General features: G+C 44.1%; 1 protein-coding gene across 1 annotated transcript in view; it reads left to right on the forward strand.

The window, feature by feature from the left end:
• The first annotated feature begins 794 nt into the window (after positions 1–794).
• SEMA3F (semaphorin 3F) overlaps positions 795–19,093 on the forward strand; it is a 152,217-nt gene continuing 133,918 nt past the window's right edge. Inside the window, exons 1-2 of the mRNA XM_081321004.1 lie at positions 795–1,714; positions 11,965–12,124. Coding sequence (XP_081177130.1) covers positions 12,013–12,124 — 112 coding nt within the window. The 5' untranslated portion in view covers positions 795–1,714; positions 11,965–12,012. The remainder of the gene's footprint in view (positions 1,715–11,964; positions 12,125–19,093) is intronic.

A 19,093-nucleotide genomic window follows, 5' to 3' on the forward strand; every position in this document is an offset into this window, starting at 1 on the left:
GGACCCTTCTTCCAAAGCTGCTGAGGAAACCCAAACAGAAGCATTTCCACAGCTCCCAGTTTGAATCTCAAGATCAGGATGGTTCCTCCCAGGCAGGAAAAGGGGTAGGTTTCCTCTCTACTCCTCTCCACCAAAGAGTTAAGCAAGCTTGCCTGAGCAGATTAACTGAGCAAGGAGGCGCTCGGCTCGGCTCGGCTCGGCTGGGGTGGGGTGGGGTGGGGAGATAACAGTCTCTCCCGCTGTCAGTTACACCCGAGTTTTCTTTGTTGCGGAGAGTGTATTTCTTGAAGGATGTGCCTGGCTGGATTTTTTTTTTGCAATATTAAAAAGCAAGGCCCTATCTTTCTCTCCCCACCCCTAACCCCCCCCCCGTCATTCATTCGCTCTCACGCGGGTATTCTTCCCTTCTTCTTTTTTTGCTTTCTACCTCTTTCTCTTTCCCTTCCTCCAACGCCCCCTCCTGCCTCCTCTCTCTCCCTCTCTTTCACTCCATCACCAAGCTTCCCTCTCCACCACTCCCTTGCACTTCACAGAATAACTCAAGTCAGAGAGAGAGAGAGAGAGAGAGAGAGAGAGAGAGAGAGAGAGAGAGAGAGAGAGAGAGAGAGAGAGAGACAAAGGACTCGCTTTATTTATTTATCTATCCCCCTACCCCACCCACCCACCCACCCACCTGCCTCTGGATTTTTAGGAAAGTCAGAATCCCCCTTCCCGAAGCACGCAGCCGGGGAGGAGAAGAGCGAGCCGCGTGTGTGCCCGAACGCGGGCGATTCCAATAATAGCCTTGGGTTCGGATCGCGCTGCTTGCAACCGGGCCGTTGATGGAAACCGTCGCGCAGGACGGCTGGAAGCGGCAGGAGGCGATGGGTGGAAGGAAGGCAGAGCCATCCTCCCTCTCGGGAGACGGTGGTCAACCCACCTAGCCGACACCCAGAGCGCGCCGGAATCCCGCGGCTCCCCGCGTCCGCCTGGCCAAGCGAAACCCAGCTGCAGGGAGGGGCGGTACAGGTGGAGAAAAGAGGGGGCGCGGCGGGGAGGGGAACGGCTATGGGTCCGTGCCCCGCTTGAATGGCCGAGGAGGTGGGAAAGGGGCGGGGCTATGCAAATCGCAGGCAAGTAGAAGCCAATTGACTGAATAGGCTTTGGGTGCTCAATGTGAGCGAGGGGGATTTGTAAGCGTATGTGTGTGTGGAGGAGGAGGGTGGCGGTTTATTTCCCCTCTTTTTCTTTTTCTTTTTTTTTCTTTTCTTTTCTTTTTTCCTTTTTCTTTTGGCAAAGTGGGCAGGAGCGTCCACAACCATTATTTTTTATTCTTTCTTCCTGCCTTCCCTTCCCCTCCTTTCCGCTCTCCCCCGCCCCCACTTGCGCCCGTGCGCTCCTGGCGATCGGCCTGCAGCAAGAACTTCGGAGGGGCCGGGAGAAGCGGCGAGCCGAGCCGCGCGAGAAAAGGGAGGGAAAAAAAAGAAGTCAGGAGCGCCGCTCGGGGCGTCTGGGAATCCCCACCCGATTTGGCCGCCTTTCTTAACTTGCTCCGCCGCGAGCGCCTATCTATGGATTGGGAGAGGAGAACCGGGTTCAACTCCTGATTTCCCCAAGTCTCGAATTGCGGAAGGCGCGGCACTTCGATCGGAGGGTCGTCGGAGCGCTCCCTCTCCTCCGGGCGAAGGGAGCGGGGAAGGACGGCGGCGGTGGGACGTCGCTCCCAGGAAAGCTGGTAAGAAATGCCCGCTTGGCGCCGAAAAAGGGTCTTCTCTCTCCTCTCCGTTCCGGCTTGGCGGAGCTGGGAAGCGAGCGCTTCTCCTCGGCTCCTTGGGCGACGGGCGAAGTGCCTTGGCTTGGATCGTCCGCGGCGATCCGCTTGCAGGCAGAATCTAGGTACGCCTGCCCGGGAGAGGATTAAGCTCGTAAGCAGATTTCTCTTTTTCCGCGAACTGCCACTCCCGCGCCTTCACCTTTGTCGCCCCGCTTCCAAATGAACGGGTCCGGCTCTGTCGGGAGAACGGCCGGACTGCTCTCCGCCTCGGCAAAGGTACAGGACGGGAGGGGAGGGGGCGCGAACCGAGAAGGGCGGGGAAGTGGAGGTCAGGGGGACGTCGCTCGGCTCGGGCTCCGGGTTCCACTTTCGGAACTCCTTCCAACCTTGAGTCCCGGACAGCGAAGCGGGGAGGAGAGGATTGTCAAGCGGAGAGCGGGAGATCGGTGGAGAGGAGGCAAAGAACTATTTCTGATTGCAAACTTTCTGCGGCCTCCGGGAAATAGCTAGTTTGGCCCTTGTTTTACCTCGGATGGGCCCGGAAAGTTGAGCAGAAATCCGAGAAAGTGGGATGTAGAGGAAGAAAGGAGCCGAGGCAGAATTCTGGACCGCTTTCACTCGAAGCTGGTTTTTTTCTTTCTTTCTTTTTTTTCCTTTTTACTAAGGTGGGGTTGGAATCCTTTCTCTCTCATTGTTAATATCTCCGGCGAAAGCCCTTTGATATCCCTGCCCCATAAAAAGGGGGAGTCATTTAGCAAGGTGTGTGTGCGTGTGTGCGCGCGCGCGCGTGCTTGCTGCTAAGAACGCGGGCAATTTTGTATGTTTGAATGGCTGCATACCTTTATTTGGAGGGAACTCGGGAGGAACCTCTTTAAAGTCCAGGAGTTATGAGAAGGGTAGTAGAACAGGAAAAGGAGCTGAACGGTGGAAGAAGCCAGGTGACTTACCTTTCCAGGATCACCAAAAAGTCTCGGGGTTAAGCGCTGGAAAGCATGTTGGCGTGAGTGCATGTGTCTTTCCGTGACTTCCGGGTAACCAAGCTGCCTGAAGTGGTAACCTTCAAAGTTAAATCTCCCGAGAGACCTTTTCCTTGGATAGATAAATGCCGCCTTAGCATAGGCGTGCTTTAGAAAAGTGGAGGCATCGCGCCGCATCCGTGACCCCCTTTCCTCGCCGGTGCGTACATCGCTAGTGGTCCCGTCCAGAACAGGAATTCCGAGGCAGTCTGAGATGCGGGGCGCTTAGTCTGGACCTGCGGATCGCGGGAGGAGGAGGAGGAGGAGGAGGAGAGCAAATGGGTGGCACTTCTTGTTTACCTGAGCGGGAAATCACGAAGATCGGTCTGGGACGATGGTGCGATCGGGCTGATGTTTCGGGTTTGGCGAAGACTTGAACTCTTGAGTCTTCGGGAGAAACGAGCCGGGTAGGATCGGACGGTCCAAGCGCCCCCTATTCTCTCTCCCTCCCGGGCATTCTCCGGGTGCTTCGAGGGAGAGGGAAAGAGCGGACGCGCTCCGAGTTGGCTGGTGCGCTGCCAAGGTTAGAGACTCATTTCGGATCGCCCTGAGGACGCGCCGCTCCGGTTTCTCGATTGCCGACGCCTCGGGGAACTCGAGCTAGGCTCGCGTTTCTCTTGGCCCGAGAGATCGCGCAGCCTCCTCGCTTAAGCGGCGGGCGGTGCTGAGCGAGCCAAAGCCTCGCTCGTCCCGTCACCCACCGAAGTGAGGGCTGGTGCTGCGGCTCTTGCTCCGCTCCACCCTTCCCCGTCTCGGGGATTCGGGAGAAAGGCCCGGGCCGGCTGCTGAGCTCCCGGGCTAGACAGGCCCCGCCGCGCCCGCGTTTGGGCGAGTTGCTTTTCCTCGGGCCGCCGGCTGTCACTCGACCGAGGGGAAAGCAACTGGTTTCCTCGGGGCGGCGTGGTGGTGGTGGTGGTGGTGCGCCGAAGGAATTTGTGCTGCCGATGAACGTTACGGGGAAAGACCCGCCAGAAACGCGGTTACCATAAGCTCCTTAATTCATTTATGAACGAATCCATTATATTTGTGTATAAGAGGAAACAATAACAAGAGAAAGAGAAAGAGAAAGAGAAAGAGAAAGAGAAAGAGAAAGGAAGGAAGAAAGAAAGAAAGAAAGAAAGAAAGAAAGAAAGAAAGAAAGAACGAAGGAAGGAAGGAAGGAAGGAAGGAAAGAAAGAAAGAAAGAAAGAAAGAAAGAAAGAAAGAAAGAAAGAAAGAAAGAAAGAAAGAAAGAAAGAAAGAAAGAAAGCTGGACTTTCTTGGCAATCAAATGAAATGCAGGTAGGGCCTGGCCAATACCATTTTAAAAGGTTCCCAAATCCACACTCCAACAACTCAATTGTGGACAAGTTTCTGGATCTTGTCAGATGCCTTTTCTCTTCTTTGTCAAGGCAAACCAGCAAATAGTAATGTTTTTCCTTCCTGCTCTTGAAAAGCCCACTGTCTTTTTAAAAATATGTACTTTGGTTTAAAATAACATACAGAACACTGTGTTGTCATTGGGATATTTGTTGAGTCAAGTCTTAATTAATTCAACAAGTAATACTACAGCCCTTCAGAGCAGGAATGAAAATGTCCAGCTACCATGGCAGGTGATTCCTTCCCTCCTCAGTCGCTGTCCCAAGAACCCTCATTTCTCTCACTGCAGCATGAATGACAGACAGTTTTTTATGAATGAGGTGTCAGTAAGGAAAGGGATGCATCTCCTGATCTCCATGCATGGCAGGACGTGGCTTTGAATAAAAAGGGGCTGGCTCCCTTGTGCTTTCAGCCTTGTGCAGTCAGCATTTGGGGAACTTTTGCAGAGGACAGTTCAATTCATGCACTGCTCAACTAGTCTGTTACAATGCCAGCGTAAAGCTTGGTTCATTTTAAACCATTTTCTGTCAAGTTCCTCTGGTGCATTGTGTCATGCACACACAATATTCGTATCTGGCACAAACAGGGGAAGAGAAATCCAAGTAGATTTCGTTTTCCATTATTACACATGAACTGAAATGTTAAAAGAATACTTATTTTCTTAACAAACAGTTAGTTTGAAGAATTTACCATGATCAAGATACTCAATGTGGAAGCCATTATGATCCACTCTGGGGGCCATTGGAATAATTGGAATCCCAAGGAAAAATGGGGAAAAGCCAATAAAACTCCGTCTGCAGTTAGCAATGCACTCTCCTTCTCCATGTGTTTCTACACATACTGTAACTTTTGGGAATTGATCACCATAGGCAAAGAATTCAGTAAACTTATTTTGTATTTGCTACCAGGTGCAAATTATCAGAGGACAGATAACATGCATAGTTATGAAAAGTGGGACTTTGCATTATGTTGGTGTGTGTGTGGGGGGGAGGGGGGTTGGAATTACCAAATAGCTCTGCCATTCCTCTCTCTTCACTGCACTGTGATTTTCAATTAATTTTCAGTAGTCACCCAGCCAGCACTAAACATTCAATCTTCATTGAGCTTATATTTTCTCCACTTGGTTTTTCTGCAGATACAGGGATTTCCCTGTGTTTTCTGCTGATGCCTGCCTTTTATGAAGGGGTGCCATTTTGACTACATAAGGAGCCACATGCAAGGCATCCATACTGCCTTGCTTATTGATCAAACTAATTTAATACTCCTGTTCGCATTTACAGAAAGTTTTAAGCTGGTTAACAAAACAATAGAATTGTCCCAATAAACTAATAAGGTAATAAATACCCTGACAGCTAGAGAGACAGGCAGACACAGAATGACACAACAAAAAACATAGAATCACATGAAGCTGCTTGAGGCTAGCAAGAAAAACTCTTCTTGATCTGTGGATGACAGCCATTCCTATTTCAACAAGCCCTCAAAACCAGCTCTTCTAAGTTTGGGCAAAGTGGTGGCAGACCCCTTTGGGGAGAACTGGATTGCAAATTCATTCCCCCCTCCCCCTAGATATTTCTTTTCTATATTTATTGTATTGTTTTCAACTGATTTTACACCATGCAAAAACAAGAGCCTGTTTGGTGTGGGGCTAAAGGCAACAGGCAGAAACTATGAGCTGTGAATTCTAGCCTTGCCTTGGACCCAATTCAGCTGGGTGACTTTGGGCCAGTCATTTTCTCTCAGCTTTGGGGAAGAAGTAAAGGCAAGCCACTTCCAAAATCCATTGCTAAGAAACTTGCAGGGACTTGTGCAGGCAGCACCCAAGAGTCAACACTGATTTGAAAGCATGCACCCACACACCCACACACATGCGCACACACTACCCATAGTCACATTGGAGTTGGTCAGCCTATAGCAGTGATGGCGAACCTTTTAGAGACCGAGTGCCCAAACTGCAACCCAAAACCCACTTATGTATCGTCGGGTGCTGGGTGGGTGTGGCCAATTGGGTGGGCGTGACTGTGGTGGTAACAGCAGACTGGATGGGATTAAAAAGTTCAATCAATCAATTCCAACTTTGCGAGATCTTTTTTCTTCCCACGAGAAGTTGAAATTCATTGATTGAACCTTTTTTTTTTGCACACGGTGGCGGAGGCCTAAAGCGAAAACGTTTTATAAAACCCAGCTGAAGGCCTAGGACTGGGGCGACGGCGCGCGTACCCACAGAGAGGGCTCTGTGTGCCACCTGTGGCATGTGTGCCATAGGTTCGCCACCATGGGCCTATAGGTTTAATAAATAATTGCCTCTTTCTTTGCCTGTTTGCATCATTTCCTCTACCTTCAGAGGAGCCTAGTGAGCAGCAGGAGTTCACTGCCCTCCCCCCCCAGTTCTGTCCATGAATATCTTTCTGCTTCCACTCCACCAAGAATGTCTGCCTAAGGTGGTTGCCTCATTATACCTAGTGGTAGGTTGGCCCCAGGAAAACACTGTAAATAAAAAGGGAGATCTGTGCTCCTCTACACACACACACCCCTGGCAAGAAATGATTGTATGAAATCCCTACCGATAATTGGTCATATGGAATGAATGCTCTGGGCATTTTCTGCCTTTCTAATCATTTCTAGGAGGCACAAGAGAGCACAGGAATGTAGCTAATAGCAACACTGCTGTAGAACAGGCCTGAGGTTTCATGAGGCTTTTATATGGCAATGTTAGGAGACCTATGCCTAGATCAAAAGCTGTAATGATTTCACTAGCATCGTTGCCCATTTGTGGCTCGCACACATTAACAGAGTTGTTAATAATTTTCTCACATATTCCTTCTCCCCTTTCGTTCTACCATTCTCTAAAGATAATTCCTGCACTGTAAGCTTGTTTCTCTGAAGGCCTGGTGGTAAACTGAGTGTGATCAGAAACCCCTCTTGTGAATTAACAGAGCCATCAGGAGGTTTCCCCAATTTTCTTTAGTTCCCCCAAATGTTCGCCTCGCTTATGGTTCGATTGATCTCCTTATTTATGTGAGATGAAGAGAGGTTTAGCTGTAACATATGCAGAACGATACGGTTTCTAGGTAAAGTTCATGGTAAACATGTATTAGTCAGTTGGGTCTATTTCCGTCAGGAAAGTGTATGAAACTTTAGAAAACACAGCTTCTCTTTCATTTATGCAGGTGTTTATTTTGCATTTATCTCACAACTTTCAGCTACTTCTGTTGCTTATCTTCTCCTTTTTTCTTTCATTCTTATCCTCTTCCCCCCCCCCCTGCCCTACTCTTTCCCTTTGTTTGCCATCTCACTTGCTCTCACTGGCACGCTCATCACCATCCAAATGCAACAGCGTTATCTGCCAGAACTATTTTCCAAGGCAGGCAAGGTTTTGATTCAACTGCAGTTGATTGTAGCAGTTATTTCGCGGTTAATTCGGATTTTAGACATTCTGGTTCCAAAAAAAAATAAAAAATCCCAGAGTGAGTGCTGAGTGAGGAATCTGCGAAAAAGGAAGTGCGAATGTGTGCGGAAAGAAAGGGAAATAATACAAATATTTACCTAGAGCAAAGGAAATTGCTATGATATATTGCCCCTGGGAAACTTTAACTCCTCCAATTGTGGTGTATTGCCCACAGCTGAAGAAAGCTCTATCTTCCTATGGGCCCATCCATTATTCTCAACATCCTTACAGCAAGGTTGGATTTGTTTGACTGATTCCAAGGATTTTCCTGTGAAATCCCTGAAGTTTGTTTCTGTCATTAACTCCTGCTTCTCTGCATCTTACCGGTTAACCAGAGAGAGCAGTACTGAGAACATTTAAGCCCCGGCTCCCTTTGTTCTGCTTGTCCCAAGCAGAATATGAGCTGTGCTTGGCTTGCTTTGCCTTTTGTGTTTTGTGTGTATGTGTGTGCATTTCACTGCAAATTGTTCTGGATCAGCCTAAAAAAGTATCCTTTTAGAAACTCACTGTAGTGCTAATAATGTGCATGTTATACATTAGTTTTGAGGTTTTTCAGATACCCTTGCTGGAGAAGAGCTCTAAATACCTAAACAGATTTTTGCCTGTTCACATGTAGGCATACTGTTTGAATCATTCTAACATGGTTTATAACTGCATCCAGATGCGCGTTTAGTACAATAGAAATAAAACAAGAAAGGAGCTTAAGAATGTAGAAGTTACCATGTTTCTGAGTTTCAAGCCCCTGTAATCCAGGCAAAAAACATTCTTAGAATATGGGTGGCACCAAATGGCCTGTTTTCTTTGCTGGAACAAGAAGAAAAGAAGGAAAAGTCAGAGGTCTCCGGAGGCAAGGCAGGCTCAGCTGGATAGAACAATGTTCTGCCTTCTATTAGCAGAAGGAAAATTCAGCTGTACTGCAAAAGAAAGAAAGAAAGAAAAAAAAAGGCAAATGCAGTAGATGGGGCTTCCTGGGTCCATATTTTAAGAGCATCTTTAGGTGATGCTTTCTGATTGTATTTGCATGGCAGGAAAGTCTGGATACTATGTTATCGTGACATGCTGAAGGGATTGGCATAGATGATTTTGTGTTTTGGTTGCCAACTCCTTTGGATAAAGTTTAACTCCTCAGAGCAAGTATCATCCGAATATAGTAAAAATCAATTACCGTAGACTCATTGATAAATTAATTAATTTGTTTGTTTGTTTATAATTTTTGTTTGCTTGTATCCATCTTGTATCCAACAAATCTGGGCGGGTTTTAGGAAGGTGAATTGCACTCAATGCCTTTCTGTTTCATAGAAGAAATTGGTTTCCCAGAATATTCAATGAAAGGTTCCCATTTTATACTAGTAGTGGGACCATCGTTCTGAGGAAGTCATTTTTCTGAAGTACTTTGATACAATTTCAGATGCCGAAATTGTGTGGAGGAATAAATTCAATCACATTTCTGCTTTTATAAGCCTCCACCAGCTGCAACCGCAGAAAGCAGACAACTATCATGTAATTAGTTGTCCAGTTGTCAAATGGATACTTAACCTGTACTGTATTCTGAAAAGGCAGATCTGCTGGGAAAGAAGGACAGGAAGCCAGTTCTGATCCAGAGGGACTGGGTAAAGGGCAAAAGTATTTTTTTTTAAATGAGAAAATGTTTTGTCTTGAGGAAATGATGAAATGTTCCTATGAGGAAATGTATGTTTGTCGTCATCACTGAAGTTGGGAAATTTATGTGTAACTTACACCCAACAAAGGGAATACTGTAAATTACACATACAGAAAGTCCCGTTTGAATTCTGGGTAGTTACTTTCACTGCCTCCCCCCCCACCCCCACCCCCGCCCTGCACTCTAGCCAGGCAAAGCTGTCAGATCCCTTCCAACTCAGCTAGTCTGGTACATACAAACTCTCTCTTTTCCTTCTCCTCTTAAAAAAATGTGTTTTGTCTTTTTTTTTGTCATTCAAATAATTAAGTCCAGATTTCTCCTGCCTGGTAGAAAATGGAGACTTGTACTGTGCAAGTGTTCCTTCCCCTGGTTCACTGCTTTTCTGTGCTCGGCAGGAGAGCGATGGAGGTAGCCCAGAGGAGGAAGGAAGGAGCAGCCCTTCTCTGCCTCTGTCTCCGAGGGGGAAGAGCTACTCCCTCGAGAGCCCCTGGTGGGTGGGCTGCTGGCTCTGACTCTTGCCGCCATGAGATAGGACTATAAGGACTCTTTTCATTCCTGCAAGGAGACAACTTGATTACTGCCCCTCAATCAAAACCTGTTTACTTTACCAAATGAGAGCAGCATGTGAGCTTGTTAATTGCAGTTGGGCTCCAATGGCCTGGCTGGGATTCATGCCTCCAGTGAAAGGCAGCCCTTCCCATGTTCTAGCAGTAGGGAGACACAGTGACCCCAGTTGCACTCACAGGGCGAAAAGTCCCCCCACTCAGGGTCCGCACTCGTGTTACAGCAGCAACTTGCTTTAAACTTACTGAGGACGCTGGCAATATGTCTGATTCATCCTTGGGGTTATCTTTGTAGCCAGAGGTGAAACACTGTTGTAACGAAATCATCTTGAAATGTGCACACCAACTTGCTCAGCCCTTGGATCTCTTTTCTTCTAAGGGAGGAGACAAATTTATCTACACTGAAAAGTATTGTATTCACATTTCTTTTGAGGACTAGAAATATTTACTGTATGGAAAGCTAAAAGTGATTTGGTCTAGAGGCCTTCTTAACGTGAAGAGATTTAGCAGAAAACCCAGAGGGCAGCAAAGGATTACACTTCATCGAGGAAATAGTCCGAAATCTGTTGTGTGTGTAGTGTGTGTACACATTCAGTACTAGGCAGTCTAATGCCAAAGAATACCCATATCACTCTAGAATGGGGTTAACGTTCAAGATACTTTGTATTTGCCTTGCTTCTATAACATTTTTCTCTCTGTGCCCAGATTAAGCTAATCTGGTTCATCGCACAAAGAAGTGATTGCTTGCTGTCTTGTGTGATCCCACCACTGTGATTTCTTCATTACAATAAGAATTGGAAAACCATGGTTAATGCAATGTGTGAACCAGGTGGTCAGGATGATGGCTTGGAATTTTACTAAAAATGTGAGAATTTATATGGTATCTGCCCTTAGATGTGGAATGTGACAACAGCATTTTTTTATAATTACTTTAAACACACCATTAGTCTTGGAATCACGTTCACCACAAAGAAAACTCACTTTGGTTCGGTGCCTTATCAGAGCCTACAGAAGATATAATGTTCCAGGCATTTATGCAGACTGTTGGAGACGGGGGGGGGGGGATATCATACACCATTTGCTCTTGTGCTCTGAGGGAATACTACACATACTAATTCTACTTATTTATTGGACATATCCAATAAATATTCTTCTTTTTTTCTACAACAACCGATGATGATGATGATGATGATGATGATAATAATAATAATAATAATAATAATAATAATAATAATAATAATAATAATAATAATAATAATAATAATAATAATAATAATAATAATAATAATAATAATAATAATAATAAAGTTGGAAGGGACCTTGGAGGTCATCTAATCCAACCCCCTGCTCAGGCAGGAAACCCTATACCATTTCGTACAAATGGCTGTCCAGTCTCTTCTTAAAAACTTCCAGTGTTAGAGCATTCACAGCTTCTGGAGGCAGGTTGAAATGGGTTGGGCTGAGAGAGAGTGAATGGCCCAAAGTCACCCAGCTGGCGTTCATGGCCAAGGCAGGATTTGAACTCCTGGTCTCCCATTTTGTAGTCTGGTGCCTTAACCACTAGACCAAATTTTAAACTATTGATAGACCATCTCACACCAGAATGAGAGAACTCACTGCAGTCAACTCAGCACATTCAACTCGCTACAGTCAACACGCCACAGCCAATTCACCATGGCCAACTCGTTACGGCCAACTCGCCGTAGGACAACTTATCATGGCTGACTCACCACTGCAGGACAATTCAACAATTCAATTTAATTATTTAAAATAATTTTAAATGTTATTTTAATTTTTTACATTCTCGTTTCATTTTCTCTCTCCTTTGTCATCCTTTCTTCAATAATTTTATTCTACTATTTGTTCAATATTAGTGTAACTCTTGTCCTGAGGCGAGTTGGCTGTGGTGAGCTGTCATAGACCCATCCCACACAGCATCAATTTCTTTGCCAAAGCATCCTCTTTCCTGTTCCAAAAGTTGAATTTCTCACCCTTAATCTGCTTATAAGAAAGCAGAGATTAACTCCCAAGTTCTGTGTAGCTGGGGGATAGGATTCTGAATGGTTTAGCTGACAGGTTAGTAGGTTATTTTATTTCTTCAATTCCCGTCTTAAACTTGGGAAAGTAACATTTTTTTGTCTTTTCTTTCCTCCTTCTTCCTCTGCTAGAGTGGCTGAGACATCTGCTTGGATTTTGGATCCTCAGTTCTCTGCACCATGCCCCTAGTTGGCTTTCTGCTCTGGGCCATCCTTCTCATTGTGGGCTGGTGGCCCTCATACTCCAAGGATTACCTCTTTGCTACTCCAAGGGTGCAGCTCACTTTCAAAGGTAAGGATCCAGTTTCTGAATTAAAACAACATTGTGATGGTAAACCTATTTTGGGTTTTACTTTCTGGCAATCAGTGGTTTATCAAAAGTTCTCTATCTGGAACATAGTTGTATACAGAGCAAGCTGCAAACTTGAAAGCCCAGTTTCAATGGCTAGTTTATCCGAATGATTACTCTGTTTCCAAGGAAGCTGCTTGAAGCAATTCCTTTTCTTAGGACTCTAGCCGTGATTATAAACAATGCTTTTCTAGAACAGGTTCCGAGAAGCCCCTGGGCTAGCAGCCTGCATCAATCAAGCACATGGCACATTGCACTTCCATGCCTCTCGCCATCTGGAGAGAACTAGCCTTGCAGCTTGTGGCTTTTCCTTAGATCTTTGAAAGAGTCATGCACCATGGCTGGCAGTGCAGGCAGCAGATTGACAGCTCAGTGAACCCAAGCTGCTGAATGCACTGAAGAGTTGGCAGCCACTCATATACTGAAATCCCTAGGAAGAGACTGGGCTACGATGAATGGACCCTCTGCCTGTTGCTGAGAAGGAGACAGGTGTTGGGACACACTGTCTGTAAATGTTCAGGGTTAGCTGGTGTGAAGCAATGATTGCCTGTGAAGGATGCTGAGCTGAGTTGACAAATGGAGCTCCAAGGGTAGGAAGCTGACATGGTAGACTCAGCATGTGACTACCCACTAGGAACAGATGGTTGTACCTTATGTGTCATTTCCTCTTAAGTTCCCTTCCTTTTCCAGGCTGCAGGGAGACAGACTTATTATGTACTTATTATGGCTGATGTATATTTAGGCTGCCCCTTCTGGTTCACCAGAAGGGGATCATGAAGAACCTGCCTTTCAATATTGCCATTAAATATTCCCATAGCATATATTATGTTGAGCATGGGAAGAAGAGATGTGTTGTACAGTTCCTTAGAGGAGACCTTTAGGGGAACAGCCTCTGATGTTTTCTGGGTCATAACTGGAGGCAAACAATAGGTTAACCAGCAAATCTGACCTGGAAACTATAAGGGGATAAGAAGTTGATTTTGTACCTTGCCTAACTTGCTTACCTGTGAAGACTCTGAATTCTTGAAAGCCCAATATGGGAATGTTGATTGTTTCTGCTGCTCTTCTTTCTCTAAACAAACATCTTTTCAGAATCTGTGGTGATAATTTGTGAACATGGAAGATTTATTCTATCTACATACCTCTTTAAATCAACTAGGCAGAAAAAAGCAAACCCTGTAATTTTCTTCCACATTAAAAGAGGGAATTTCGGCTGGTGTAACTTATCAGACAGAGGTGAGTGAACTGTGAAAAGTTCACACAGATCATCTTTGATTGCATCCACTCATCCTAATTTTGGAACTTATTTTTTAAACAATAAATGTCAATGAATGAATGAATTAACTGCCATGCTAGTAGGTTGAAAGATGAGGTTGAGGGGCCCTAGAGTGTGAAAATACTATTAGATGGATGCATTGCGTCACTGGAGACACCTGTAGATAGTATGAGATTCTGTTTCTGACTTCTCTGATTTCTATATTTTGTTTTTGACCGTATTTGAATTTGTCCAGATTTAATTCTCTCAAATGGGTCTGGTGTCAAGCCCATTCATTTTGTGTGAATACAGGCTGTTTCTATGCTTGGAAATATGGGTTGAAAAACTTATGTCATTTGTTACTTGCTCAAGGTTTCAAAACACACAGAAAGTATTAAGAATATCCGTGCTTGGCAAATTGAGTTAAGTGCCACAGTGGCTTGTTCTAATCGACCTTTTCTTACATTTTGCTGCCTGAGGCAAAGGACAAGGTGGTTCCCCCACCCCTGCATTTATTTTTGGGATGCTGGTTATATTTCCATAGTACTGATAGGCTAGCAGCCTTCACCAAATATACAAGAAACCTAGACTAAGAACCGCAGTCAAGGCTTACAGAGCTGTGCCTTCGAAAGGGGGAAAGGGTAGGCAGAGAAGTGCTAGAGGACCATCTGAGAGGATTACGCCTCCAATATCTGCTGCCCGAAGTTATTGCTTATGCTTAGTAAAGATAGGACAGCCCTTGTCTTTTCTGAAATTATTATTATAACTCTGCTTTGCCCAGAGCTGTGTTCTCTGTTTTCATCTCGTTTACAAAGAAGGATATAGTTCTGGAGAGCAATCTGACCTTTTCTTTGCAGCATGAAAGGAAGAACAAGAGTGGATGGAAACATGATCCATTCTGCCTTTAAGTGATGTGTGTGCGTATTTAATTGAAATCCTCCTTTTGGCTTGTTAAAGATTTCTGCACCCCGTGGAAGGGAGAAGTTCAAACTGAGGACTTTGAAAAATAGTGTCTTTGAGGTCTTTATAAAAGGGTTGGTTTCCTGTTAATCTACATTTTTTTTAAAAAAAAAAGTAGAAAAGCACTACCTTTGCCAGGGAATTGAGTCTTTTCACTGGATCACCTGACCCAGGGTTTTGCAGCCTTGATAAAACAGCAAGAATAAATCATAAGACTTGGCAATAGAGCTGAAGGCTGCTGGGAAAGGATGGCCAAGACAGCTAAAAGGATGGAAGAACTTGAGTAGCAGAGGTTGAGTAAAAGCTGGAGAGAGAGAGAGAGAGAGAGATGTGAAGTTGCAGGAAATGAGAGAAGAAGCTGGACTGGCTGTTAAAAGCATACAGTTTAGATAAGCCGGGACTCTGGAGAACAATCTAAAAACAACTCAAAGGCACTAAGCTAAGGAGAACAACATGAATGAAATAAGAGCTCAGGAGAGGAAAGATATGTTTTTTTAATGGGATTATTGAAGAACGTCTAGGAGGAAGAGTGGCCTCTTCTACAAGAGATGGTGAATAGATGGAGAATTGAGGAGACTTGGAATTGCATTCTTCCTGGGAAAGATCTGATCTAATCTGATGGGTACATCCAAGAGCATTAAGTTTATTTTCATAGCTCTATGTGTGTAACTTGAGCAGAGGGTTATAACAATGCAGAAAGAACTGTGGGAAGAGGACCAATGGGGAGAATGGGAATATTTATGACTAGTAATATGCTCAGTGTTCTTCTTCACTGACTATTCTTCCAGTGATTCCTGCGTTTGTTTAAGATGCCATTCTCATTTGCATGATATTGCTGAGTTACTGTCACCATACACTGTATGTTCAGCCACACAAGCCTTAATGCAATTATTCCTGAGCATATCTGCATGTCCAGGGACAGTGGAATTAGAGCTGAAAGATAAGCATCATCACGCCAAGTATATAGCAGAAAACATGCTTTGGACATGCTCACTGTCAGATCCATTGGAAGCGTGTTTTTTTTCCTGAATCCTCTCTAATTTCTCAAAGCCAGAGCTAATTTACATCACAGCTTTGTAGTATGACAGATGCTTTTTAATAAGCCTGTTCTAAATCTGCCCACTAAGGCAGGCTAATGGTCTCATGGCCCATCTAAGTGTAGATTAGCCTTTAGCACTAAATCAAAAATGAATCCAAGGCATAGATAAAGAGGTAATCCCTAAGTGAGTGGGCAGAGATTTCTGTGTATGCTTCCTTCATTTTTTAGCAATATTTTTCCTCAACAATATGCTCCTATTTTGCACTCCTTTTTTCTCCCTTTCTGTTGATGCTGCTATTATCAGTGGTCACTGTAACTATATTTATTTCAAACAACAGACCAAGAAAAACTAAGTTAATAAGGCTTTATTGATTCATGAGGTTATCACCTACTATACGTCTTCATTCTTTTTTTCACAATTCACAAGTACAAATTCAACATGATATTCATGATCCCTTTTACAAAACAGTTCCATGGGTGACTATGCAATGAGAGATAAATTGATGAAAAGTGTGTGGTGGTGACATTGCAACCCAAACTCTACTCTTTTGCGCAACACTGCACTGCAACTCTGAAAGGCCCTCTAGGCAATACTGTTTGGTTCTATCTCTGGTCTATTTTCAAAGATAGCTGGGATGCCTTTTCTGTTGTGTACATTACAAAAACATTTCTAAATTTAAGACATACATAATCTGTTGGTACCGCTTAGTGCTTTGAAATGAGTTGTTACGTTAAAGGAATTTTGAAAGCATTTAATTGGTTTGAATTAGGCCTTGACAAGATATATATTTGATCTGAGCATTTGGGGCTAAGAAAACTTCAGTATCAAGGAGAATATAATCCAATTCTAATTTTAATGCAACTAGCCTAATTAAAATTTTATATATACTTTTCAATTGTTCAATTGCCAGAAAGAAATAGTAAACTGATTTTGGAAGTCAGAAATGAATGGTACCTTCTATTACTACCCCACTCATTCTCAAAAAGATCTTAGGACAAGTTTTTCTGCCCTATTTTCAAAGGGCCCGTTTTTGTAATGTTGCTCCAATACTCCTATTGTCTGAGCTAGACTGATTTAGCTTAATGCAGACTAATCTCAGCAGCTAATAGGCCTATTTTGCCAAGAAAGGACCATCCCTTCAACTCTGCCAATGCTTACCATGCAGTCTAGTAATTTCTATACTGCCATTTCCCTGCAGTGCTGTAACAGCAGAGTGGTTAAAGATCTTTGTTTAACCAAGCTCTCTTTTTTCCTGAGTCAATCATTTGTGCATCCGTATCTTTCTCCCTTTTATCAGTGTGGCAGATGAAAAGAATTGGAGGAAGGGAGGAGGTCAGTGAGAAAGTGGGAAACATGGGAAGGAAGAGTTAATCATTATTGGTGCTTAACATGGTCCAGGCCACCAGCATGGCCAGTAATACTGCAGTCGGGCCTTTAGAGAAAGGTGAGAGAATCAGTGTAGAGAAAACCACCCACTTCCCTGGTTTTTTTTCTTGTCAGATTAATCAGTGCGGGGGGGGGGGGGGGAAGCATAATTCAGTATCAACAGGAAGGGGAAAAGTTATAACAAGGATCAGGTTGCAAGCAGCGTTGTGAAAAGCATTGTTATGAATGTGTATCCCTATAGTAAATTCATGGTTTGGAATAACAATAGTGGAGCTGGCAATAGAGCGAGACTTATAGCTGCCATTTTAGTAAGTAAAGACTCTTTCCAGTTGATCTCAACTTCAACATGTCAGTTTCATGGCAGCAATGTGGAAGCAGTTACCACTGCCTACTACTGAGACCTTTTTCAGTTCTCAATTTAGCCTACAGATGAGCTTCCAGGCGGGCTCTCTACAGTTAATACTGGGCATAGACACCAATGACCTATCCTGAAACAATGGGTGCATAATGAGCTTGAAATTAAAATAATGTTAGGATTTAATGGCTCTTGGCATTTTGAGAAGTATGACCTGTGTAGTAGTAGCCCTCCAAAGAATTTGGCACTGGATTCCTTCAGCTTCAGTATACACAGGAGAAGCAGGAAAGAACTACAGGTTATTTTATCATTATTTTCTTCATCTGATCTAGAGGCTGTCAAAGTATTAGCTTCTGCATGCCCTACCAGGTGCATATGGGAATGTATCCAGTGTGCAGACAACTTTGCTCACCCCCATGCACTTGCCTTTAACTAAGATCAAAGGGCCCATTTATGGGAGAGCGGCATTTCTATCATTGCTCTTGTGATGAATTTTACTACTTTTAATAATATTACCTGAATACAGCAAATCTCTTTCTTAAATGTGATCAGAAATGGACTCCAGGTTTTCTGACCAAAGCAGAATAGAGAAACTTCTTTATCTCTTGAAACGGTTTATTTCATTGATGCAACCTATTTGGGCTAGAATTAATCTGTCACTCTTTTTGTGCTTTTGTGATAAAGAAAAGCACTGCTATGAGCAGTATCAAAAAAGTGCTGTGGAACATATATATATAATCTAGGAGCTCAGTTGTTACAAGGAGCATGTGTGTCATAAAGTCATTTCACTTGATAGTGAGATTGTATTTTCAGAGTGTACACTAGGGTTGCTCAACTGAAAGTTGGGACTGAAAACCATACTTGGTCTTTCATGTGAAGGGTGAGTGGCACCAAGGTAACACACAACTGGGTTTACAGTAAATTAAGATGAATTGAACTGAATAGGATCACACATCCCCTATATTTAATGACTTTTTTTGTCCCAATAATGTTAAAATTGGATTGCAACTTTTGAGGGAGGATGATGTCAGGGCAGAAGCCAGAATTACAATTTTGGAGGGTGCACATGGGCCATTGCTGCATATGGACTATTTAATGCTAGCCCTGGGTGGTGCTTTCCCTAATCCACTCCTGTTTTTGAATTTTTAACTACTTAGTAGTCCTTGGAATTTAGAAAGCAGCACCGATTACTAAAGACTATTGTCTAGAAGAGCAAAATGCTATTGTGTAGAGAGCAATGAGTTGAGATTAACCATCTCTGGAGATATTAGGAAGGCAGCAATGGTGGGGTTTTATTACAAGGAGGTTTAAAGTGCTTCAAATAAATGATCAGAACTAATCTCATCACCTTCAGTTGCTGGTGTCAATCTTAACTGCACTAATGTATCTCACTTTCACATAAAGAATTAACACACCCACACACCAATACAACTGTTAGCTTCAGTCTTAAAAGCAGGAAGGTATTACAGCTGTCATGTCCTGAAGCGCTACTGACAGGCATCTGGTTGGCCAACAAGTGGACAGAATGATGGAGCAGATAGACCTTTGATTTGATGCCAACGACTCTTCTAAAGTTGTTAGTTCTTCAGAGCATTTGCACGATGCTGTTGGAAACTGAGCATTGGACTCAAAAGATGAAACATGGCTCCACTGAGATAGCTCTTACATTTCCTAACTCTGGTTAATGGTAAGATGGAGGAGAATGCGCTGATGTGAATGCTGCAAGCCTGAGTGACCACTTTGGAAGCATTGCTGTCCATCTGGTAAAGGGTAAAACAGTTTGCCTCCTAACTTCCTGCTGCAGCCAGTTCAAAATGCCTGTTATTCTGCTTATACCGGTGTTTGCACTAACACTCAGTAGGAACACCCAGACCACTGCTGCTGAATCATAATTAGAGCTCTGAGATTAGCCTGCC

This window comes from Vipera berus, assembly GCF_964194415.1.
Source record: "Vipera berus genome assembly, chromosome: 2".
Classification (NCBI taxonomy): domain Eukaryota; kingdom Metazoa; phylum Chordata; class Lepidosauria; order Squamata; family Viperidae; genus Vipera; species Vipera berus.